The sequence below is a fragment of the Pituophis catenifer genome, unplaced genomic scaffold, assembly GCF_029215685.1.
Source record: "Pituophis catenifer annectens isolate HBS135680 unplaced genomic scaffold, rPitCat1.0.hap2 SCAF_7, whole genome shotgun sequence".
NCBI classification, from domain to species: Eukaryota; Metazoa; Chordata; class Lepidosauria; order Squamata; family Colubridae; genus Pituophis; species Pituophis catenifer.
In genome coordinates, this window is record NW_027256887.1 from 46,979,811 (window position 1) to 47,005,953 (window position 26,143).

A 26,143-nucleotide genomic window follows, 5' to 3' on the forward strand; every position below is an offset into this window, starting at 1 on the left:
GAGAGTGTAAGAAAAGGAGCAATTCAGTGGGTGAAAATGACTCATCACTAGGCTCTGCCTTCAGCTCGAAGGTATTTGTTCAATTCATTTCCGGGTACCAACAGGAACCAAGAAAGACGAAATAAAGCCAAGCAGAAGTTGTCAAACGGAATAGCCTAAAGAACTTGCCTATAACTTTTGTTTAAAATATTTTGGCTCATTGTGTAGCAGTCCAGAATGATAGAAAAAAGCCTGATCTTTGGTGTTTTATTGTTCCTGAAACTGCAAGTGTGCTGTTGTTTTTATACCCAACATACCTTACCGGATATTGAAAATGCACACTTTATTGAAGAATGTATCAGAGTGCATAATAGATTCCGATCAAGTGTGGACCCACCAGCTAGCAACATGAAACGAATGGTAAGGAAATCATCATAATCTGTAGCAATGAAGAATGTACAATTCATACTTCCTGCAGGTTTAGAATTCGCTTAGATATTTCTAGTTCTTTTAAGAGAATTTTGTTATGCTGAAACTAATTCTCTGACAAGGTTTGGTACTAATTTTGTTTCTTTTGAAACTTTGGGAATTTTGAGAATGTATAGCAAACATCAATTCCCAATGGAAAGTATGAGGACTCCCACTTTTGGCAAAATAGTTGCTATGGGAGACACAGCTAGTCAAAATACCAGTTACACTTTAACCGTTTAGATCCTTTTGTTGTCCTAACATTAATTTATTACTTTTCTGAGCAGGTAGGCACATTTTCAAACAAAACACTAATCTCCCCCCCCCCTTTAAATATGTCTCTATGACCAAAGAGCATCTGCTTGGTGGTATGCCAACTTCAAAAATAATAAAATTATATAATTAAAAAAATAGATGGGATAGAAATCTCAAAGAGTACCACTGTATCATGTTACTGTTCCTTAGTATTTCTGCCTCCTGAGTCCCAGCTGATGGCTAGAGGAAAAAAAACTATTTAAACTCTTGCCACGGGGCTTCAAAGGGCCGCCCTACAGCTGTTGTGTGTTAAAAGAAAACAAATGAGTAGACCAATGCCTGCAAAAATAGAAAAAACAGCCACTTATAGCTTCCGTGTAGGTTAGTTAGCACGTTGATTAGCTCGGCTTCCCCACTCTCAGCTGTTTTGCGCAGGGCTCTTGCTGCTTGCTAAATTGCTCGAGCAGATTTTTTTTTCTCCTTGTGCAAACCAAGCTCAAAACGAAACTGAAAGTGAAACAGGCTGTTGGCTTGTTTGCTGCAATGTTGGAAAATTAGGCAGCAGATTTCTTTTCTTTTTCCTCACCAAAAAAGGTAGGTGCAAACAATGGGAAATTTAGGGCAAAAGAGGAGAGTTCAAGATTTTAAAACACAAAAGAAAAAAAGCTCTATTTAACTAGGGAATTGTAATAATTGAGATACTATTAATTGTATATTGTGTTGAAAGCAGAAATGGTTAAGTTGTGGTTTGGAGGAATATATGGGGGAAATTATTTGGTTTATTATTATTGGTAAATATAATTAATTGATTTGTAAGAAATTGGATTGCATGGAAATAATTGGAATATTCATGTTCATATTGATTAATATACAAAAAAGATAGTTATATAACTAATTGATTTATATTAAAATGTTGAATTTGTATTAAACAACTGTATTACATAATTACATAATTAACCAATGTGAGGATGGATATAAAAATAGATGACAATGGGAAGGGGTATAATATAGAATAGAAGGGAAAAATTGAATTTGATTAAGATTAGAGATGAGGATGAAGGCTAATATTGTTTTTTTTTAAAAAAATAGATGGGGAATAAATATGGCAAAAAGGAAATATAGAAATTGTAAATTTAATTGAAATGACTAAACCCTGTTTAAATTTGTGAACCAGTCAAATATTCTGTTCAAAGAAAATACATTGTATGTTTGTATGTGTGTTTCTAATTATTGCTATTTATTCATATTTGTTCTCTTTTATTCTTTAAAGTTTAACAATTCATTCTTTATCTTAATATCTTTATATTTGTTTGGGGTTGGCTTTCTTCCCTTTCATCTTTTTTATTGTACAGCAATCTTTCTCCTCAAACCTACCACCTCTCTCTTTTCTTTCCTTCTTACTTTCTCTTCCCCCCACCCTCTTCTTCTCCTCCCTACTTCCTCTTCCTTTCTCCTTCTCCTCTCTTCCTCTCTCTCTTACCCTCCCTCCTACTCTAATTTCCCTTCCCTTCCTTCATCCCTCTCTATTGCTGTATCCTTTTGTGCATATGGACTACTCAGAGGGCTGAAAAAGTTATTTTTGACTGGTCCTCGCACTTTTGACCAGTCCTCGAACTTACGACTGTCCTCACATTTTACGTTTTTTGCCCTATCTTATCACCATGGTGAAGAGAAGCAGTTGTGAAATGAGTGACATGGTTGTTAAGAATGCTTCACGGGCATAAATGTGAGGATGGTCATAAGTGTGAGGATGGTCATAAGTGTGAGGACCAGTCAAAAGTGCGAGGACCTGTCAGAAATGACTTTTTTCAGCCCTCTGAGTAGTCCCTATACACATAGCCATGGCCACCCGGTCACATGACCAGCTAGCCACGCCCACCCAGTCACATGATCTCCAAGCCAGGTCCACAAAATAAGCCACGCCCACAATGGTGTCCCTCTTTACCAATGTTAAAATCTGGTCACCTTAACCTTGTATCAAAGCCATGTTCTGATAATCGTGTCACTAAACTTACCAATCATTTGTGCAGCAAACAATCACACCAATTGGGTCTAAAGTTATTATTGGGAATACCAAATAATTTTTCCAAGAAATGCTACTAGCATCCCTGAACCTTGGCTTCAAGAACATGTTGACAATGCGTCATATTATCACAAGCCACCCAATGTTTGGGGTGTGTTCCATTCTGGGCCTTGTCATAGAGCTCTGTAATGAATATATCGGCTGTTTCTCGTAGCCCTTTCTTGGTGGTCTACATAGACAAAAGGGGGCAACTGCCTTGGCTTTAGTTGTTCTAGTTCTACCCAAGTGACTGGCTAGAATCAGTTTAATCTGAATATCCTATGGCCAAGTCTGAATACCCTGTAGGTAAATCTAAGCCATGAGGGATTACTTGGTCCAGTTAAGCACTTTATGAGAATGGACTACACACATGGTTGATCTTAGCTGAAAGACTGAGAACCAGTGTCTAACCAGAGATTAAATTTAATGTGACCAGCTATTGAGGCAAATTTTAAATAGCAGATGTGAGAAGAAAATCACAACCAGTGTGATGCAAAATGAATAACCTGCCATGGTCCCACAGGATCCTCTTACCACTAATAGCCTGTTACTTTATAAAGAAGGAAATAATATATAAAATGTTTATGCCTTTCCTGACTTTTCTTCAAAACTAGTATGCCAGTTTGGATTCACAGATTACATAATGATTTATTTGATTTTGTCTTAGTGTAGTTGTAGTTTATTCCACAACATATGGTACAGTGCAATGCATAATAATGTCAATTTTTTACATTTTTGCACATCTATTTATATAGTTACATTCATATCCATACTGATGAGTCAGGAACGAGCAGGCAGCTAGCTCGGTTTTGTAAAAACTACAAAGCAGAGCGCAAAGCCAGGACAGGAGACATTGAACATTCTGGTTTATATATTCCCCAATCCGCAGTAGAAGTGAGTTAGAACTGAGAGATAAAAATTATATACAAATCTACCGGTTTGTGGCAGGGTGGGATGGGGAATTACTTTGTAAAAGACAATTGCATTATTTTTATAAATAATCCAGGAATATCAAATAAAGTGATCATAATATATATTATGCTTTTATAGAGCTGGGACCATGATCTTGCAAAGACTGCTTTTGGCTGGGCAAATATGTGCCAATTTAATCATAATCCTGATCTCAAGTCACCAGGGAAGGCCCACCCAAACTTCACAATAGTTGGAGAAAATATTTGGACTGGAACCATTTGGGTTTTTAATGTGACTTCAGCCCTCACTTCTTGGTACAATGAAGTCAAAGATTACAATTATGCTACTCGAAGTTGTAAACATGTATGTGGGCACTATACTCAGGTAAGTCATTAATTATATCTTGCAATATGACTTCTAAAAATAGCAGTTGGAAGTTATTTAAAAATAAATTGACTAATGTGGTTACAACTTCCAAATTGCTTGATTCCACTTGGCAAGCCTGCAATTGTACTTTAAAATTGCCTAGGCAAAAAAAGGTGACCAATCTATAACGGCAAATGTTGAGCCACCACAAATCCCACCCGACCAGTCCCAACTTTTTAAAAATAATCCCCATTTTCCATGGCCCAATGGCTTTGTGCTTTACTTATCCCTATTGGCATTTTGCTGTGGCACTGCCATCAAACCCAATCTCAAGCTTAACAGCAACTCACAGCTATTCTTGCATTCATTTTATTTATTTATTTATTTATTTATTTATTAATTATTTATTTATTATTTATTTATTTATTATTTATTTATTTATTGGTTTGATTTATATGCCACCCTTTTCCGGAGACTCAGGGCGGCTTACAATGCGTTAAGCAATAGCCTTCATACTTTTGTATATACTGCTTAGTAGGGCTTTCACCCCCCCCACAAGCGGTGTTCTTTTTTATACAAAGTCAGCTTATTGCCCCCACAAACCGGGTCCTCATTTTACCTACCTTGAAAGGATGGAAGGCTGAGTCAACTTTGAGCCTGGTGAGATTTGAACTTGCAGTAATTGCAGGCAGCTGGTGTTACTTAACAGTGCTTTAGTCTGCTGTGCCACCAAGACTGGCTAGTTATTTTATTTAATAACCTGAAGGAAAAAGAAATACACAATACATTGCTTTGCCCAATCACGGAAAATGTTCTTTCTGTAATATTTTGGGTCTAGCCAATAAATCAGAAATCATCTATTTCTAATGATACTCGATGGAATGATAAAGTCACAGATAAGTTTTTTTTTTATTGAAAAAGTTTTTCAAATACAATTTTCCCCCCTTTTTTCTCCCCCCCTCCTCCCTAACCCCCCCCTCACCACCCGTCCCCCTGTGACTTCTTCAAAGTAAAATCCAAATTCATAACAGATTATATAATATTTTACCATCCCCTTACTCCATCCCCCAAATACTGACCCTTTCTTTCTAATAATATTATTACATCCCCCTTTTACCATACATTTCAGAATAACATTCTACTATAACATTGTATAATAACTTCTGATTTAGCATAATAATATTATTATGACTCCCAATTTAGCAATAATCTGCCCTTTTTCTCCTCCCCCATACATATATCTATATATTAATATAACATTTCAAAACAACCTTCCACTTTAAGACTATATAATAAATCCTAATTTAACATTTAATCTTTAGTGTATATTAATATAACATTTCAAAGCAGCCTTCCCCTATAAAGCTATATAATAAATCCTAATTTAACATTTATTCAACTCTATCCATTTCCTCCACTCCCATAAATGTATCTCTTAAACATCCCTTTTCTTAAACTAAACAATCAATAAACTAGCCTGTCTCCACCCACTTTCCTACAAAATTACCATACATAACAATTCTTAATATCTTTATTCTTCTGCCCACCCTACTAAGAAAAGTATTCCCTTATATAGATAAAATCAATGACTTTAAACTTATAATCCATATAATATCTTCTTTGATGTCTCTCCACTGGATTGTTAACTCCATCACCCATATTAGGGTAACATAACATCCTGATTGCAACAGAATGTTCAGAGTCCTCAGTTATCATCTGCCCCCATCAATAATAAATATCTTCATGTATATAAAAAAAGAAAACAACCACCCGAGTGACATTATAATTGTATTCCATATAATATCTGTAATAGTGGATTTCTTCAGGATTATTAATTCCCACCATCATAATGGGGTAACAACCAGATCTTCTGCATGCCCCAGCATAGCTCTCTTGCCATGTAGCTCAGCATAAACATGATATATTTATCAAAAAAAAGTCCAAAATAGATAATTCCAATCCAACAATTTAAGGCCCTTTTCACATCCCAAAATTACAGCATTGCAGAGGTCTGTCACTCTCCTCAGGATAATATTAACCAATACTTCGCCTCAACTATCTTTTCATGTATTCAGTCATCTTTTAAATAACTGGCTTCACTGTTGCCTAATTTAGAAATTTTTGTTTTTGTGAGATCTATTTCTTTTTTTCTTGACTTGTTGTGGGTTTGATCTCCATCCTAATCTCCTTTCTACGAATTGTATATCGACTGATCAGTTTTCATTCTGATTTATAACTTGATCTTGTTGGTTTTGCTTTTGTGACTCATATTTCTTTTCTATAAGTTGTGTATCAACTAATTGATTTCCATGCTTGTCTGTGACTTGATGAATCATCACGTTAGAATCCGATGCCACATCTCTTTTATTTATGGATAATCCAGCTGAGGTATCTAAAGAATCCAAAGGCGGTTCATCTACAGAGGCCTCTGTAGCTCGATATTTTTCCTTTATTTCCAACTCCTTCTGCTTATCTTGTGTTGTGCATAAAGATGTTGAGCTCATTTTCAAAAAATTTTGGTAAAATTCTTCCGCTTTTTCAACAGTATTTAATTGGTATCTTGCTCCTTGATATCTCAATATTATACCAACTGGAGCATCCCACCTAAATAGAATATTTCGTTTTTTAAGCTCAGTCACCAGAAAACCAAATTTCTTTCTTTCCAATAACATCTTAGGTGGTAGCTCTTTGTATAGCCAAATTTTTCTTCCAAACAAATGCAGAGTAGAATTAAAAGATTTTTGCTCAATATTATTTCTTATTTCTTTGTCTGTAAAATAAATCACCACATCTCTTGGCAGTTGCCTTTGCTTTGCAATCCAGGAGTTTATTCTATAAACTCTGTCAATCCTACAAAATACTTCATCAGGATGAACCTTTAAGATCCCAGCCAGAATTTCAGAAGATATTTTCCTTAAGTCATCTCTGTTGTTTTCCTGTAATCCTCTCAGTCTAATCGCATATTCTGTGAGATTATATTGCATCATTAAAACTTCTTTTTCAATCCGTTGTTTTATATTTTTTGCATTACAAGTCTTTTGATCAACTTCCATTTTAGGTTTTTCTTCTAAGCTATTGTCTTGAGTGTTTATCAAATCATTTTCAATTCTTTGTATTTTATTATCCAGATTATCCTCAATTTCCTCCATTTTAGACTCTAATAAATTAATATTTGTGTCCAACTTCATAATAATTTCTGAAAAACCATTAGTCACTTTTGCAATCTTTCGTTGCAAAGTATCAAACTTTAATTGCACCAATTCTTTAATTTCCTGCTTAAATTTTTCAAAGTTCTCATTCACAATCTCATCCCTTCTTACAATCTCCTCCAAGAGAAATTCAATTATATTAAAATCAGTTTTCTGAGTCTGTAAATTTAGAACTTGTTCATATAGTTTGTAAATGGGGGAGTCCCCCCCAACTGCTTGTTTGTCCAGCTTTGTAAGTCTAAACGCCATATTTCCACACAGACAAACTCTTTTAAGAAAGAAAAAAGAAGCAAAGAAAGAGAAAAAAAAAGCTTCTTTCCAAACAAGATCAATATCAAATCTCCAGGGAAGAGAAAGCACAAAAGTGGAGCTTTTTCTTCAATTGTAGCCAAGAATATTTATTCCGCTACTTTGTGGCTTAATAAGAAACGGAAGGACTTTCCCTTTTGGCTTTCCCTGCTCAAACTTCGGCAGTCGCCATTTTAAAAGTTCTTTTTTACTTTCTTCAATATCTTTTGCAAAATAAGTAAAAATACTTGCGATTTAGGGTCACAGGTCCAGATCTCATCCTCTTTACTTAGTCTGTTAGTTTTCTTGAAAGGCTTGTTCTCGTCGCCTTGCTCTGCAAAAAAGCAGAGGTCTCCCAATGCCCGGAGCAGCGGCGAGTGGAATAGGGAGCCTCATCTGCTTCGCCCCCAGGAGTAAAAAAAAAACTCTGGGGGCTTCGCGGAAAGCTCTACCTACACTCACCTGCTCTATCTCACTTTTCCTCATGGAAATGGAGTTTTTCGAGCCGCCTTTCTGTTGTAAAGGCGGCTCTTTACAGGCGATGGGGCTGGCGGTCCCGAGGGACCGTCTGGCAGCGACGAGAAGCAAACCGGAAGTCCGTCACAGATAAGTTTTTATCAGTTGTTTTTAGTATATAAATAATTTGGGAGTAAACAAAAGTTAAATCTCATTTATTCAGATTTCTGACTATGGGAACAACTTTCCATATTTTTAAGGAAACACTTTTCAATCATAATAAATCTACAGGTTCATCACACAAAAATACCCTTCCCTATCCCCATTGCAGTCTATGTAAAAAAGCTGAAATTTATTCTGAAAAGTTTTATTAGTATTTAGATATGAAAAAATAATTTTCAAAATAATTTCATAATCTTAAGTCTATGCATCCGATCTGAAAAAAACAGCAGCAGTGAGTTTGGTCAGACAAAGTAGCAAGAGTACTTAGTATAAGTTTGTAAAGCCTAGTTCAATATATTAGCTGTTAGCAATTGATTTAGTATGCCTGTAAATTAATTCTTTGTTAATATTTTGAACATTAACATTATATGTCATCATCATTAAAGAAAATGCTACATAGCAGGTGTCCTATTTTTAGCACAACTGTGGGCTGATTGTATATACTAAATTACCACAGAATATACTATTTTATTTTCAGATGGTTTGGGCAGAAACCTACAAAGTTGGCTGTGCTGTTCATTTTTGTCCTATAGTTCAAGGCTTTCATGGATCTAATGCTGCACACTTCATTTGTGACTATGGACCTGGGTAAGAATTTTAAATTGCAATTTGTCAGAAATTATCTTAGAAGGAAAATCTTTAATTCCTTTAGGAATTGAGAAACTGGTACCTATGTGTATTCAAGCCCATTTACTCCTTTGATATGAAAAATTATAATTGAAGATTAAAACCCACAGTAAAAACAAATGTTGAGTTCTAGCTTTAGAATGCAAATTTAGCCGTTCTATCCATATCAGATTACTTTAACTGTAATTACATGGAAAGGGCTGAATTATGAGGAAATCAATCCTATTAATATTCTGGATCCTTTTAAAGTGCTGGGGCAAGTTCTAAAACCCTAAATAATTTAGGCTAAACTTTCCCATACTTCAGATATGTAAAGTTGCCAAAATTGAGAAACACTGTACTAATGGAAGGCCTGACGGGACAAAAGCATTGCAAGCAGCAACTGTATAATTCTACTGGAAGATGAATCCAAGGACTCACTCTCTCTCTACCTTGCCCATTATCCTTGACTGTGATGAACTTTTTGATTATAATTGATTAGGGAACTGGAGGCTAAAACATACGATGAACGATTGCAAAAACTGGGCATGGCTAGTCTAGTGAAGAGAAGACCAGGAGAGATATGATAGCAGTGTTCCAATATTAGAGGGGCTGCCACAGAGAGGAGGGGATCAAGCTATTTCCCAAGGCACCCAAAGGCCTGACAAGGAATAATGGATGGAAATTAATCAAGGAGAGATTCAACCTAGAAATGAGGAATTTTCTGACAGTGAGAACAATCAGCCAATGGAACAGCTTGCCTTCGGAAGTTGTGGAAACTTCATCAGTGGAGGCTTTCAAGAAGAGATTAGACTGCCATTTGTCAGAAATGTGTAGGGCAGCGATGGCCATCGCGTGCCAAAAGCGGGGAGAGCGCGGGGGGGGGAGTTGCACACCCATAATTCAATGTGCCCGCCCCACATGTGACCCCCCCCGCTTTTGGCAAGCGATTGCACGGTGGGCATGGTAGGGCCATTTTTTTTGCCCTCCCCAGGTTCAGAGGGTTTCTTGGAGCCTGGGGAAGGCGAAAACGGCTTTCCCCACCCCTCCAGAGGCCGGAAACAGCCCGTTTCCTGACTTCCAGTGAGCCTGGAAGGCCCAAAAATCAGCTGGCAGGCGCATGCATACGTGCTGGAGCTGAGCTAGGGCAATGCTTGTGCACAGAGATATGGCTCTGTGTGCCCCCTGTGGCACGCATGCCATAGGTTCACCATCACAGGTATAGGGTCTCCTGCTTAGGCGGGGGTTGGATTAGATGACCTACAAGGTCCCTTCCAACTCTGTTAATCTGTTATAAGCTTTTCAAATAATTAAATTCTCAGCTGAGCTTCACCATTTTATTTTGGTGGATGTAATTATTTATTACTGCTAAGGCTCTGGGTTTTTTGTTATATTATTATAAGGTGATGTACTAAGGCACTCTGGGAATTTTTTAAAAAGACAAGTAGAAATGTATTTGAAAAAGACTTTTCCTAAAGTCTTCTGATTTTACACATCTTAACCCTGTTTTAGTGCCTTATTATTATAGTTAGTGCCATGACATACTTTTTTGGGAGACCTTTACCTGGTATTCACCATTTTGATACCATCATATGAGAGAGATAAGTCTCACAGAGCCTGTGTCCTTACTTGCTAGCAAAAAAAAAAGTGGAAATAAAATAAATGCCATGTCACTTCCTGTTCCTAATAATTTTGAAGTATGTGGCTAAGAAAGGAAGCAGCTTTATTTCCTCTTTGAAGAGTTTATCAGTAGCACAAGTTATAACATATAAACTCCTTTGTAACTTTATTTGGAAACAAAAAAAAATAAGTATTGGACAAAACATAGTCTAAAACCAACATCTTAAAAGAATCTCTCATAAAAGCCATCATGGAGAATATAAGGTTAAGAGATTCAAGATGGGTGGGAACTGCTACAGAGTCCAACATCACTGAATCATTGTAACTTGCGTAAACACAATGAACTTCAAATATCATTATAAGCAATTGAATTAGAACAAGCATAGCAAAAATAAAGCAAAAAATTCCAGGAAAGCATTTTTTAAACTATTAATTTTTGTTCATGTGTTACCTTGAAGTTCAGGCCATAGCTCAGCCCAGTATGTGAAGTTCTCAATTAGTCACTTAATGGGTAGTATTTTGATAATTATAGATTTCACTGATGTGGTGTTTGTTTTTAAACATCCATTCATTTATTGGTGTTGAGCACATAAAAACTGGGGAATACTATATTTAAATACTATTCCTTGTTTAGCGGTTTGAAAAGTTTAAAGAAAAGTTAATATTCAATCTCCCTTTTATGTAAGGTGAGAATAGTAGCAGAACATAAAGGCTGACAAAGAATGGACGTTGTCTTACCTGAACGTCCCTTTTCTGGGCGCTGCGTACACTATCCAGGAATGGGTTAATGCTTCAGCCTTTGGCAAACAACTGAGTGTTAAAAAATACTAAAAATAAGGACTTCCCCTTTCCCCTCTGCCTAGCCACACCCCCACTCCCATGATTCCCCAGTCTGAGCGAAGGTGTGGCGAAAAGGACTACCAGTGACACGACCATGATGAATTAATAACCATAACTTTATTAACAACAATATTCGACATGTTCAAACTGAGAAACGGGGAAAAATCCCACCGGGCAGGAAGCCCAAATGTACGGGCGGGACTGGATAGTGTACGCAGCGCCCAGAAAAGGGACGTTCAGGTAAGACAACGTCCATTTTCCTGTGCGCTGCTCCCACTATCCAGGAATGGGATATACCCAAGCTTAAATCTCCAGGGTGGGGGGCTGACTGCCCGCTGGGTCCATTCCAGTCGCGACCCGCTGGAGCACCCGGCGACCGAATGCCGCCTCGGCTGAATCGTAGGTGTCGATCTTGTAGTGCCGGATGAAAGGCGACACGGAGGACCAGGTTGCTGCTCTGCAGATGTCGGCAACAGAGGCCTGAGTGGCCCAGGCTGCCGAGGTGGCCGCGCTCCTAGTTGAGTGTGGAAGAATGTTGGCCGGTAGAGGCTTGGAGTTCAGGTCATAAGATAGCTCGATGCAAGCTCTGATCCATCTGCTAACCGTGGGAGCTGAAATCTTCTGGCCCATGGACGCCGGGTTGAAAGAGACCAGGAGGGCTTCTGTGCGACGGAAGGTTGCCGTTCTGCGTATGTACGTCTGGATCGCTCGCCGGACATCAAGGGTGTGCCAGCGCTTCTCCCTGTGGTCCTTTGGTGACGGGCAGAAGTCCGGCAGAATAAGTTCCTGGGCTCGGTGGAACCAGGAGTTCACTTTTGGGATGAAGGTCGGGTCCAGCCGGAGGACCACCGAAGAGGATTTGAAAATGCAGAGGTCTTTACGCACGGACAGTGCTGCTAATTCTGATACTCGCCTTGCTGAGGTGATTGCTAGGAGAAAGGTCACCTTGAGAGTTAGGTGCTTGAGGGTGGCTAGGTCTAGTGGTTCGAAGGGAGGGCCTGTCAGGGCCTGTAGTACTAGAGACAGATCCCAAGATGGGTAACGGTGTACCGTTGGTGGGTGCAAGTTTGTTGCCCCGTGCAGGAACTCCCTGATACGCGGGTGATGTGATAAAGTCCGGTATGGAGCGCAGGAGACGACCGTCGATAGGGCTGCGGTCTGACGCCTTAGGGTCGCTGGGGCCAGCCCCTTGTCTAACCCTGACTGCAGGAACAATAGAATGTCTTGAATCGTGGCCCTGGTGGGATCCACATGGTGTACGGCACTCCAGCTGCAGAAGGCCCTCCAGGAGGCCTCGTAGATACGAGTTGTTGACGGGCGTCTGGCCGCCTGAATAATGCTGACTACGCTGTCAGGTAGATTGTCCTTCTTTAGGATGACCCGCTCAAGTGCCAGACGGCTAATTGGAGCCACTGAGGCTCTGGGTGGTTGACCTCGCCTTGGCATAGTACAATCTGATGGGGTGGAATCACCCATGGTTGCTCCACCGACAGGGCCACCAGGTCTGCGAACCATGGCCTTCGAGGCCAGTTTGGAGCCACCAGGAGCAGGTCGGCCTTCTCTGCCAGTAACTTTCGAATCAGGCGAGGGATCAACGGGACCGGAGGGAAGGCATACAGAAGTCCCGTCGGCCACTTGCAATGGAGGGCGTCGTGGTCCTCTGCTTGTGGTGTCGGGTACCGAGACACGAAACGAGGGAGTTGGGCGTTGGTTGGAGATGCAAATAGGTCCACCCCTGGTCTCCCGAATTTGGAGGTTAGCTTGCTGAAGAGGCGAGGGTGGAGTTGCCACTCTGCCTGGTCTATTGTTGTTCGACTGAGCCAGTCTGCTCTTACATTGGCCGACCCCGAGATGTGGTCTGCTTTGATCGATAGCAGGTGTTTCTCCGCCCACTCGAATAGGGCCTCTGATTCCAGCATCAGGGAGCGGGATCTCGTGCCTCCCTCTCTGTTTACGTGCGCCTTGGCCGAGATGTTGTCCGTCAGGACCAGCACGTGCCGGCCCTGCAGCGTGGCCTGGAAGTGGCGTAGTGCTAATCTGATCGCCCGGAGTTCCAGCAGGTTGATGCTGCTGTGCTGCTCGGCTCTGGACCACTGGCCCTGTGCCACCCCGTTGTGCAGGTGTGCTCCCCACCCCCGCAGGCTCGCATCTGTGGTGAGGATCAGTCTGTCCGGGTCTAGGAACTCTGACCCCTTGAGGAGTGCGGTGGAAGTCCACCATCTGAGGGAGAGACGCACCCTGGTGGGGAGTTGAACCTTGTGTTTGGAGTTGGACCTCCCCGAACGTTGGAACGGGAGGAGAAACCACTGGAGGGCCCTCGAATGTTTGCGTGCCCACGGCACGATGCCGAAGCAGGAGACCATCTTTCCCAGTAGGCATGATAGTTGCAGAAGAGAGGCCCTCCTTCCTGACAGAATCTGAAGGGTCAGTTGCTGGAGACTCTGGACCCTGTCCGGGGATAAGAAGACCTGGCCCCTGGCGGAGTCTATCACTGCGCCTAGGTGGAGAATCCGTGTGGACGGTTGAAGGTGACTCTTCTCGAGGTTGATTGTGAAACCGTGGTTTCGAAAAGCTTCGAGGACTAGGTGCGAGTCCCTGGCCGCTTGGTCGTGAGACGATGAGAGTATCAGGATGTCGTCCAAGTAACAGAGAATTCGGACCGGGATGGTTCGAAGCCTGGCTGCCACCACTGCCACTAGCTTGGTGAAGGTGCGGGGAGCCGACGATAGCCCGAAGGGCATGGCACGGTACTGAAAGTGTTGGCCTCCGTATTCGAACCTCAGGTACTGTCTGTGGTCCGGGTGGATAGGGACGTGGAGGTAGGCTTCTCGAAGGTCGACTGACTGGAGGAGGTCCCCCCGTCTCACCCCCATTAGAATAGACTGTAGCGAGTGCATTTTGAACCTGTGATAGTGCACCGACAGGTTCAACTTCTTTAGGTTCAGAATGGCCCTCCATCCTCCCGAGTTCTTGGGGACTAAGAACAGGCTTGAATAGAACCCGGAGCCCTGGTGGGCTGGTGGTACTGACTCTATGGCTCTGATCTCTCGCAGATGCTTTAATTCTTGGGACATTAGAGCTTGTAGCTCGGAGGACTGTGGGACCGGGCACCGCACGAAGCGCTGAGGCGGCAGCCCTGCAAATTCTATTGATAATCCCAATGAGATGGTGCGCCTTACCCACGAGTCCGATGTTGACCGGGCCCATTGGCGGTGAAAGAGATGTAGCCTTCCCCCTATGGGCCCCTCGGTCTTGGAGTCACTTCCCCCTTCTGGCGGGTTTGAAGCCTGCCCCCCGGAAAGGTCTTCTGGAATGTTGGTTCCTGCCCCGATCTCGGAACTGCTGTCTGTCATGTGATCTGTCGCCTCCCATATAATTGGAGCGGTGTGGGAAGGACCCCCTGGGTCCTGGGCCAGGCCGAAAGGGCTGTTGGACTGGATACGGGGAGTACCTCCGCTCTTGGCGGCGGTAGGCCGACGGCAGTACCTTCCTCTTGTCCTTGTCTTCCACAAGGACAGGATCTAGAGCTGCTCCAAAAAGATTTGGTGCCTTGTAGGGAGCTGAGGCCAGCTTCCATTTAGCTTTTAGGTCCGCTTTCCAGGGCCTGAGCCAGAACAGCCTCCTAGTCGTGACGGTGGAGGCTAGGGCCCTTGAGGCGAACTTTGCCGAGTTCAGGGAGGCATCAGAGGCGTACTCGGTGGCCGCAATGATCTTGTTGATATCTTGTTGCAGCCTGGTGTCTTCTGGAGGGAGCCTTTCTTGCATCTGGCGTAGCCAAATGAGGGCCGCTCTATTGAAGAAGGAGGTGGCTGTGGCTGTTTTGATCGCCCAGGCTACCGCCTGGTGTGTTTTACGAAAGGACCACTCCGTCCTCTTCTCCTCCGCTTTGAGCCCGTCCAGTGCCTCAGTGGAAACTGGCGATGGGGATGAGAGTGCTGCGACCGGTTGGTCCACTGTCGGGAGAAGTAGCAGATCCTCTAGCTCCGGGGCTGAGCAGTAGAGCTTTTTGTCCAGGCTGCTTGGTGTAGTTTGAGAAGCTGGTTGCCCCCAGGCGTTTTGGATAACTTCAGAGAACAGCTGTGGACAGGGAATGCTGTCCTTTTCCTGTTTGGATGACTTGAAGAGGGCATCGTGGGGCCCCACTGCAGGAGGTGGGGCTGGGTTCACGTCCCCTGGCACCCCCAGGTTAGTTGTGAGTCGAGCCTTGTGCAGGAGCGATCTAAACAGTGCTGGCCGGAAAAGCCCAGTGAAAGCGGGAGTGTCTGGGTTTAGGCCTTCGTCCTCCGAGAACTCGATGTCCTCTGGGGCGTCCTCTGCTTGATCTGAATCCTCAGACGAGGACTCCCGTGCTAGGGGGCCAGGTGTCTTGTTCTGGACTCGATGAGGATGAGACCCCTGGGCCTGTGCTGGTGGCATCGCCTGCTGCCAGCTGGCGGCTAAGAAAGATGAGAGGGCTGTGGAAAACATGGCTTGAAAGTCCATTGGAGGTGGCGGGGCGCCCTGTGCTTCAGCGCCTGGTGCTGGGCTGCGTGATGCCGCCGCAGGTGATAAGGGAGTTGCCTCACTCCGGGCCGGGGCGGGAGATCCGTCCCTCTGGGGCCCCCTCTCCGACAATACTGGGGTCGCCGGGGTCTGTATTAAGTCTGTCCAGGTTGCCATTGCTGAGTCAGACTCCCTAGGCGTGGGTGGGGCAGTGTTTTCTGGACCTGGCCCGCTGTTGGGTGGCATAGCCAGCGCCTTTTGTGCCTTGGCGCACTGCCTCTCGAGTGCCTGGTGGCGTCTTTGGGCATCCCTGTCTTGGAAAGGCAGCCCCGCCCCCGATTTGGACCTGTGGCTGGGTGCATCAGATCGCTTCCGGGCACTTTTTTTGGAAGATTTGCCCCCCTTGCGGGGTGGGCTCAATTCCAGGTCCGGGTCTGAGGAAAAGGGGGAGTCAGCCATGGTGCTTGCAGGGATCAAGGCCCCCCCTCTCCTCTCGTGTGACTCTGAGGCAGCTCCTTCAGTTCGCCCCGCCAGGCGAGATAAGAGCAGCTGAGAGCCCGAAGGTCTCACCAGCTAACTCTTATAGTAAACAGGCACCGCCCTTGGGGAATAGTTGGCTGGGCCTCTAGAGGGCGCTGGCGCGATTTAGCCCCAAAATGGCGGCCCGCGTGGTATTCAAGATGGCGGGCGCCACGTGGTGCGGGGTTGGTGCCTGTTGGTAGCAACGGACTTATGCTGGAGGCCCGAGGGTCCAGCCAGCTGCCGTGCTTCAGCGCCGCTTGGAGCGGGTCCCCCGATGCTCCGTGGGGGGCCTCTGTAGCGCGGCGGCGGCTTGCAGGGCTAGCCGGGCGAACCGCGGCTGCACGCTGCTCTGCGAAGCGATCGGCTCTAATCCTAGCCGATCGCTTTCTTCTTCGCCCCACGCGGTGGCTGCAAGCTGATCCTGGGGCTTGTAGCAGTTTTAAATTTGGCGCCTGCTGCAGCGAGCGAGAGGCGCGCTGTGTGGGCGGCTCGGCTTTCCGAGCCCGACGCCCAGCTGATTAGCGTTGCCGCTGTGAGCGCCAATAAGGAGAAGAAAAAATAAACCAAAAATAAGGCAGAACTAAAACAAGAACCCGGGGAAAGGAAATAATCAAAAATAAAGAAAACGTCCTAAGTGTCCCTGAAGGCAGGGAGTGAAACGGTTAAAAGAACAGGAGACAAATACCTTAAGAAGTCAGGAGCTCCCGAGAGACACGTCAGCGTTTGCCAAGCAACTGAGCGAAGACTGGGGAATCATGGGAGTGGGGGTGTGGCTAGGCAGAGGGGAAAGGGGAAGTCCTTATTTTTAGTATTTTTTAACACTCAGTTGTTTGCCAAAGGCTGAAGCATTAACCCATTCCTGGATAGTGGGAGCAGCGCACAGGAAAAGAAAGGAATTCATTGCACTTAACACCATTACTGAATATTTAATAACCATTTTTTGCGTTTAATATAAACTGGACAATTCAATTCAATGTCCTTTCATAAATCAAACTGAAATAATTTGGAAATAATAAAAAATACTGGCAAATAGGTTTCCAGCTTCAGTTTCAAGGGTCCATTTCTTTGATTTAAATCTTCTATTGTATTTGGCTGTGTTAGTTTCTAGTAACACCATTCTGTAGTTTTAATGACCAGTACTTACCAAAAATTATTCCAGATTATAATTCAGTTAAAGCACTGACCTGAAAGAAGAGTGGTTCAACCTTCTCTCCTGTCTCTGTATCAAGTGAGCTGACAAAATTGTTGTTTTGCAGTGGGAATTATCCAAGATGGCCATATAAATCAGGAGTAACGTGTAGTGAATGTTACAAAGAGCCTTGCATAGACAGACTTTGTGGTAAGTAAAAGGTCTAGCATGCATTTCTTCTTCCCTCTCCTGTCACAAGTTAAGGTCTTTAAAAAAAAAAAAAAACCTTTCAAAACAGAACTTCCATGAATGAAATACCAATCTTTAATTATCTAGCTAGGAAGCTCCAAATTTACAAGTTTTTTACGTTTATATTAATTTGTCTTTAACCTAGATACAATTGTAAATAACTTATTTAAATAATTTATTTGTAGGTGAAGTATGGGTGAAGCCATATTGTGATACCTACTGCATCGTTGTTCTAGTCCTGAGAATATCTTCATTTTTAATAACTTTTGTAACTGTCTTTTTTCTGAAGCAACATTATCCCAGACTGTATATGTATAAATAAATTGGAACAAAAAATAAGCACTTTTGTAAGGTATTAAACAATGAATTGATAAGAATAGTAAGACATCCATGATTTTTAGATACATGTTCAAAATGTTTTTTAGGAATTAAAAAAGTACAAATAGCAGAAAAAGGTCTTCTTCCACAGGTAAACATGCAACGAACATAAAGTTATTATTGACAACAACATTCACAAAGTACCATTCTACTCTGCTTATCATACTCTTGGCTCTTTGTTGATCTGAATAAAAAAAAGTAACTCAACAGTCAGCCTTTGGAAAGCAAAATTCTCCAGTAATATAAACAAACTAAAGCAGTTCCCTTCCAAAAAGATTGAGGAAATATATAGTTTATGAAAGTCTAGTAGACAAAAACCATAAATTAATAAAGCAATATACATTTATTTAGAAAATGTTTCAGCTTCCCTCAGAAAACCTGTTATTTCCTGTAATGTTCTAGATAACTATCTTTCAGAGTCCCATGCAATAAAACCAAGTTTGTTGCTAATTATTTGTACACTGCACAAAATCTTCTCAATGATAATTCTGTGTATACTGTCATTTTACACCAATAACTATAAGTCAACTGTTTATTCTAATGGATATCACATGTATGGAAATATTTCCCACATTGCTTAAAATACAACAGAGCAAGGACAGAGCAAGGACTGTCAGTTTTAGATTAAAAATCTGGAAAGGTATTTTTCCTTTCTTCTCTCAAGGAATGCAACTTTTCATCTTCTACATTAACTGAGTTCATAGCTTTCTTCCTTGCAAAAAGTGAAGTGCTATAGCTTTAAAGATGGTTTCTTTTTCTTTTCACGTGCTGCAATTTTTAATTTAACTTCTTCTTCTGGTAGTGCTCCAAGCTTCTTCTTCTTTGCTTTTTTAATCTTTTCTTTAATTGCATCAATATCAATCTTTGTTTCAGTTGTCGCTACAGAGTAAAAGAGTATGTTTATATTTTTCTTATTACCTTATCCAAGAGATATAGAAAACATTTCCAAGCATAACAACAAAACAAACAAACAAGCATAACAAATAACAAATAAACTTTTCAATGAAAGCATAAAACACGAAAACAATCAGTTGCATGCCAAGCTAATGAATCCAGTTATATTAAAGTGCCCTACAAAGATGTTGCTAAAGAGATTATTTTACAACTTTAGCTTTTAATTCAACCATAAGATTGGATCCAAAGCTATGAATTAAACTTAAAAAACTCCCAAAGCCTATGAATATAGTATTTCAGATTAATCTAGTCATTAATGCTCTGAATAGTAAACTTGGTCTTAAACTACCGGTAATAGTTAATCAGTCAGCATAGGAACTCTGGGAGAATAAAAATCAAAGTTATCTGAAGGTAACTTTACAAAGGAATTTTTTAACTATTTTTGTCTACAAAAGGTAGAGTCCATGCTATAGGAGTAGAATCCTTTAATATCAGTGAACTTTGTTTTATCCCATCTCGCTTAAAATACTATTTATGGGGTGGATCAGTTCTTGGTCTTGCATATCACAACTTCTTAATTTTATAAATTAACTTTTCAGGCATATTCAGAATATAGATGTCAAGAGAGAGATATTCTTGATACCATATGTATTTCAAAAAACAATGTATTTTCTTGGATTAGAATATAATTATATTTTTTAGCAAATTAAACTTCCATTTATATTTTTGGCCCTCAGTCTTCTCAACAGAGAGCCCTGGAAGTGGTAATTTATTCTGTAAGTAACAGATCAAAATGCTTCCTCTCAATACGGAGACTGTCCTTTATAAAACATTAAGAAAAATAAGAAATCAATCTTACTTTTCTTTGGTTTTACAACAGGCTTTTCTTTAGGTGGAATAAAAGCTTTATTTCTCTCCTCTTGCCGCTTGCTAATTGCTTCTGCTTGCTTTGCCTAAAAATAAAAAAAGATCATGTAGCATATTCAAAATTAAATATGTATTTCAATTAACAAATCAATCTTTATTCTGGACACAACCAGCAAGTATGTTAATTAATGAAGAAATCAAGGGACTGTACCTTTATTTCTTCTATTCTCTTACGCTTCTTCTGACTTTCTTTCAAGAAATATTCACCACTTGCTAATTCTTTATCAACCTGTAAAAATAGTATGAGCATACATATTCCACAGTAAAAATTGTTGCCTTGGTTCCATATTTAAAAAAATCAGTTGCTGTGATTCCTTATTTAAAAAATCAGAAGTTAATAGTTTTTATAATGCAACATCAAAGCCAAGTGATATTAAAATTGAAGTTACTATTAAACATAAAACTTTTAATTTATACACAATCAATTAATACTATTGGTTTAACCTACTAAATTCATTTTGGGTAGCAAATCAATGCACACATATATTGCAATGAAAGACAATTATTTCCAATAAACTGCAATTGGTTATTGTTATCTTTAGGCTATATTTATAGGGAAACATTGGTTAAATTTCATAGTACACTAACATAAGGAATGGGAAAACTGTGCCATCCAGATGATATAGAGTTATGGTTTATTTATCACATTTTGGAACTGCCCATCTCCCTCACTAGCCACATTTAAAGGCTACCTTCTCTCTTAAACATCTGGTACATCTTAGTTTGGTATCCATGTATTAAAGGCATTAGCTGTCAGGAAATTCCTTTAGGTTGTTCAGTAAAATTTCAGATTAAACAAACCTGACTCTCTGGTTGTGGAGGTGGGAAGGGAGTGTATTCTTTCTTGACATTTTTCTTCTTTGGTTCCTTCCGTTTGTTCAAATTCTTATGTTTGAACTTGGGCAAAAAACGTTCCCAGTTTTCCATTCTTAATTCAGGATCTTTTGACAATTCTCTCTTAATCATTAGTGTCTTCAAACATATTAAAACATCAAGGAGTAAGTTAGAAGAAACACTCTATTAATTTATATAAAGGAAAAATCAGGTATTGTATCATATCACAGATATAAAATAGACTCATTTAATAAGTGTACATATTAACACAGGAGAAAATGATCCAATTATAAGTAAAATTAGCTCAATTTAATGATTCCTTCTCTTCAGATTATTTTTAAAACAAGTAGTCCTGAACATGACAGTTCCTTCATCTAACATTCAAAATTGACACTGTTGAATAAAGAGACTTACAATCTGCTGACTTTTCAGTATGGCTGCTAAGCCCAATGGTTTTAAGACTTTTGTGGGTTAAAACAAAAGCACACATTCCTAAAGGAGATTGGCTTCAATAGAAAAAGCCATTTCCATTTAAATGAAAGCAGCCACACTATAGGACCCCCATAACTTGCACATGGTTGCACTAGGTGAGGATTGCTTCACTGCCTTAGGTATGCCAGGCTCTATTTAACAATCTGCATTGTCACTTAAGGAAAGCCATGACATGGTCCTAAAATTGAGCCATGTCATGTGGATATCCGCTTAATGATCCCAATGACATATGACCAAAATTCTGGACTGTATTGTGGTCGTACGTCAAGGACTACCTATAGAACCAATAAACTGCAAAAAAAAATAAGAAGCAAATGGCACATTTATTTGAATTTTGTGTTCAAATGAATTTGTAATCTATACTCTTCTGACTGAGAGGCTGCTGGTTTAGAAAACTTCCACGATCTTTTCATGGACTCTCCCTTGGGCAGTTGGAGGAATTTTTGCCATTTTGAACAGCAGGGAAACTGAAAATAAAACAGCTAAGAATCCAATTCAGGATGCAAGGTTACTGCATTCCCTGGCCATGGCTTACAATAAATCAGAATTATAGCCTGCATTCTGTAGAACTGATATCATTAATTTATTTGTATTTGATGGCTTTATTATCATTCTCTGATGTCTATTGAATATTGGGTTTGGGATTCAATTAAATCAATTTCACTGCAGAATTCTGGGAAAACATACAACTCCTCTGCCCAAAACACAGCATGTTCAAAGGGAAGCTAAAAAGATAACATATCAACAAGTCAGCCAAAATGATTTTAGATCAAATATTCTTATTTTACCTTGATATTATATATGGGATGAATATTCTTCATGGTATCCAAAACAACTTTCCTAACCTATTTTTTTTTTTAAAAAAAGACAAAATTGCAAACTGATTAATTTTAATGATTTAAACTAAAGGTAAGCAAACTTTTTCAGTGTATACTGTTTCTGCCCTGACCAAGTCCTGCAGGTGTAGAACTGAAATTTAGGTTCCATTTCTCTTTTTGGATATTTTTTATTGGGCAGTAAGAGAGGAGGGGGGGAAATATTAAGAAGCAAAACTTGTATCTTATACTCTGAAGGGGGAGAAAATTCTGGAATTGCTAATGAATGGTAAAGGCTACATGTAACCTGTAGGATACAGGTTAGTTACCCTGAGTTAAAGTATCTAATTCCTAGATGATTAAATTTCTAACACTGGAAGATTATTTTAAAAACAATGTTATTTTCTGTAAATACGATTATGTATCCTTTAGTCATTTAAGAAAACTAATGAAGATATAATCTGGAACAGGAAATTGGTACCTGGTAGTTAAATTATATATATTGCACAAAGTATGAATTTGGATCAGGTCAAATTTGTATTCTATTCTTAAATTGCATACTGTGATTTGTTTGGCAATGATCAGATTTCTGATAGCAAGACATTCTGATACAATGCTCCATCTCGTGTTTTGTCTTGCACAGCATAGCCATAGTTTAGCTCATTAGATAAAATTCTGTTAATACAATATATAGAACTTCAATATAACTACTGATTCCTTAGGTAATTTCCCAACATCAAATCTTTATTATCGACTAGTATATAGGTTCTTTCTTTTTAATGCATATTCATTTTATATTAATATGTAACATTAACAAATTTAAATGAAATACTTGAATAGAAAGTGCAAAATGTTTTATCCCAAGGTGATCTTACCTCTTTTAAGCCATTAAAAGGTCCAAGAGCTGAAACAGTGTTCCCCTGAACCATGATATAGCAGCGGGTTAATATTTCTAGCGCCTACATCAAAATAAAATAACAGTATACATTTCAGAATACAATTCTCATAGGCACATATTTTACTTTATATGAAAACAAGCATTCAGATCACATTTACAGAGGACCTATTTTTGAATAAGCATGCATAGGAGTTAAAAGAACAAGGCATACCTTTAGAGTAGATCCATTTGGACCAATAAGCCTCTGTCTTCTTTTTATAAATCTTTCTCTATTTCTGACCAGGGACCCTATTTTAATGATGTCACATGCAATATCATCTTCAAGGACACGTACAGACTGAATGGAAATCAGAGATATATAATCAAGTATTTTATTATAACATATTCATTTTCTTTTAAGAAACTTCTGAATCAGGATTCTTAATCAGGTTGAGTTTGTTATCAGAGCTCTTGAAATTAAAGAATTAAAGTTTAAAAAGTTAGAAAAACCAACCTGTTCAAATGGAACACTTCTGCCTAGAAGTTTTATTAAATCTCGTGCTCTGATGATGATATATGGATCAAAGGTCTTCTTTGTTGTGCTGACAGTCATGCTTCCTTCAATTAGGTCTAAAGATGCATTTATATGCTATAGCATAAGACAAGAAACTATTCTCAGAAGAACAGAACAAATTCTTAATGATCTCAGAAATGTATGTGATCAGTAAAATTTACAAACAAAAAAAAAGTATTAGTATCTAGGAAGAAAGAAGAATTAAACATTTTCATAATGGTAAGTGTTTTACTTAGAAACCTTAAGCAGATGCCTTTTTAAATTAAAAGGTTTTATATGAAGAATGTTTGGATTTGTGTTGTCAATTAGGAACCATAGCCCATGCTCCAATGATGTTTCCACTGCAGCCTTCAAAATCTCCAGGTCCTATTTCCTACTTTTTCTTTTTGTTATCTATTCTCTGCCATCTCCAAATAGCCTGGACTTTTTACCTGGGAAGTCAATCTGGAGCCAGAAGAATCAAGTAAATGGTAGAACAGAGGGGATGATAAGATGGGCACATTTTAAGCCATGTAACTCATTAATTACAGTCTGCTCTGGGGACCCCAAAATCTTGGAATCAGTATTACCCCTTTTGCTTTCAAACATGTTTGTAACATAAGCTTATTAATAAATCATCTGAAATACTTTTATTTCTAAATAACTGATATAATACACACTGTATCTAAATATTATGGGAACTCTTGTGCAGTGAATATAGAAATAGCTTGCTTACGGAACATATTACTACAGGCCTCTTTGGGAATTATTACTACAAAGTAATATATTATAACATATTACTACAGGCATATTTGGGAATTCACACAGTAGACAGTGGATAAGAGAATCATCTATAGTAAATACCTGTTATTCACCAATGTAGCTAAGTCATGACTTTTCCTCAAAATCCATGCTTTTTAAGTGGATTGATAACATTATGAAAATGTAAGTAAAGATTCTTACATGTTCATTCAGAGCTTTCTGCACTAATGGCCAGCATTCCTTCAAATAAGCTTCTCTGTATTTAGGGAAAAGAGTAGCAAAGCTGCTTTCTTCCAGAAGCCCTTTAGGGTTATCTTCTTTGGTAAATGGTGGTTCTTTCCATCCATCAGGCACAGTGAGAAGTCCTGATTCATCTTCTGTTGGCAAAAATATTTCAAACATAAAAACATTTGGATTGAAGATTATTAGCCGGAGAGACAAAAAGTTCAGCAACAAGTTCTATTCTATCTCTTCAAAGAAAGAATAGCACTCAAGTGTGCATCTAGCAATGAGGTTCCCTAGCTGATCAAAATGAAGCAGCGCTATCTATGATAGTGCCAATCTGGAGCAAGAAAAAGAACAACTGGCAAGGAGATGCATTTGCCCCTTTGTTGGCGGCAAATCTACCATAATCCAGCAATTACTGGTTATAAATGCAGCCATTGTTAGACTTTCATAAAAAGGATAATTAAAAAGAGACCCTTTGAGAGCTGTATGCAATGAAATTTCATTTTAATGTATGCCGATTAGTGTACATTCAAAATGACAAAGTTATTCTGAGTTCTACATAAGCCAATTTTTTTTCAATAACTGGGGACTTCTATGTATTTTCTTGCAATCCTCTTCAGAATGTTTACACTGCAGCTTTGGGAAAAAAGTTCTAAAACAGGGCATTTCCTAAGACTTGCTGCTGCAGCAAAAAAAAACCTACTCCCAAAACAGGTAACAGTGAAGCAGTGTCTCTTTTCTTTCAGACACCAGTGTGATTTGACCGTTCCCTCTCATTCTAGACATACAAAAGTACTTTGTCTCCCCATATATAGAACTTTAATATATAATACTAGAAAAGCTGGAGGGCCAACACTATGGTATGGTATGCCTTTATACATATTTTGAAAGACAAGCACAGCCACTCAGAATTTAGCTATTTCGCACTTTAGCCCAAGAGCATTCACAGCAGTTAATAGTATATTGAAGGAAAAACAAATCTGAATACACTAAAAAGTTAGCTATAAATATCAGGCACATAAGTCTAAGATGAATTTAATTTAAAAATAAATAAATGACATTCACTGACTGCATGGTTATCATCCACGTAGAGGACAAGAACACCCTATCTCAGAAATCTTCAAACTTGGCAGCTTTAAGACTTGTGGACTTCAACTCCCAGAATTCTCCAGCCAGCATAGCTGGGAGTTGAAGTCCACAAGTCTTAAAGCTGCCAAGTTTGGGGACCCTTGCCCTATCTGGTCTGCAAAAATACGGACGGCCAAAAGGCGCTTTGCATTTCTTAGTGATGCGGATTTTGAAGCCCAGCTACGGTAATTAGCACCCAGCGACCTCAACATAGTATTTTTATTTATATATATATATATACATATATATACATATACATACATACATATATTTCTTGACTGTACATCGCCTTGAGTCCTACGGGAGAAAGGCGGTATAGAAATATAATTAATAGATAGATTGATAGATAGATAGTATTCACAACCGACTTCAACACAAATTAGCATATGAGTCCAAGTGCTTCCTTTAAAAAAAAAGAAGCATAAGCCACCATGGTATGTCCAACTAGCAGTCACGCTTCGACACGGGAAGATGGCGTCACCTGGAGCCGTGTTGTCGGTCTTGGGGAGTTGGCTCGCAGCTCCGCGTTTCCGGCGCTGAGCCTTCGCAGAGGCCGCCATGCTGCTCTCACTTCGCGGCGCCGCGGAAAC

The 26,143-nt window shown here is 40.0% G+C and overlaps 2 protein-coding genes across 3 annotated transcripts; one reads left to right on the top strand and one right to left on the bottom strand.

The window, feature by feature from the left end:
• Positions 1 to 216: 216 nt before the first annotated feature.
• On the top strand, positions 217 to 18,033 carry LOC139319450 (glioma pathogenesis-related protein 1-like). Its single transcript, XM_070947333.1, has 5 exons — positions 217 to 399; positions 3,815 to 4,060; positions 8,696 to 8,805; positions 17,544 to 17,626; positions 17,851 to 18,033. Exons 1-5 carry the CDS (start codon positions 217 to 219, stop codon positions 17,985 to 17,987), a joined length of 759 nt encoding a protein of 252 aa, XP_070803434.1. The 3' UTR covers positions 17,988 to 18,033.
• Positions 18,006 to 26,143, bottom strand: KRR1 (KRR1 small subunit processome component homolog). Of its 2 annotated transcripts, none has more exons than XM_070947332.1 (10): positions 26,035 to 26,143; positions 24,399 to 24,574; positions 23,397 to 23,531; positions 23,115 to 23,240; positions 22,881 to 22,964; positions 21,979 to 22,035; positions 20,666 to 20,836; positions 20,016 to 20,093; positions 19,797 to 19,890; positions 18,006 to 18,922 (listed from the first exon to the last, which is right to left on the bottom strand). In XM_070947332.1, exons 1-10 carry the CDS (start codon positions 26,111 to 26,113, stop codon positions 18,774 to 18,776), a joined length of 1,149 nt encoding a protein of 382 aa, XP_070803433.1. In that variant the 5' UTR covers positions 26,114 to 26,143; the 3' UTR covers positions 18,006 to 18,773. The 2 variants fall into 2 exon arrangements, with proteins under 2 accessions (XP_070803433.1, XP_070803432.1); XM_070947331.1 differs by having other exon boundaries at positions 25,984 to 26,143.

What these genes read in the sequence shown, in the direction of transcription:
- KRR1 (XM_070947331.1), bottom strand. Translation starts at nt 26,113, where the DNA reads ATGGCGGCCTCTGCGAAGGCTCAGCGCCGGAAACGCGGAGCTGCGAGC. An exon ending in AGAAAGCTCTGAATGAACAT is followed by an intron (nt 23,532 to 24,398) that starts GTAAGAATCTTT and finishes CTTATGCTATAG; the next exon opens with CATATAAATGCATCTTTAGA. An exon ending in AGAGAATAGAAGAAATAAAG is followed by an intron (nt 19,891 to 20,015) that starts GTACAGTCCCTT and finishes TTTTATTTTTAG; the next exon opens with GCAAAGCAAGCAGAAGCAAT.
- LOC139319450 (XM_070947333.1), top strand. Translation starts at nt 217, where the DNA reads ATGATAGAAAAAAGCCTGATCTTTGGTGTTTTATTGTTCCTGAAACTG. An exon ending in TATGTGGGCACTATACTCAG is followed by an intron (nt 4,061 to 8,695) that starts GTAAGTCATTAA and finishes TTTTATTTTCAG; the next exon opens with ATGGTTTGGGCAGAAACCTA. An exon ending in TTGCATAGACAGACTTTGTG is followed by an intron (nt 17,627 to 17,850) that starts GTAAGTAAAAGG and finishes ATTTATTTGTAG; the next exon opens with GTGAAGTATGGGTGAAGCCA.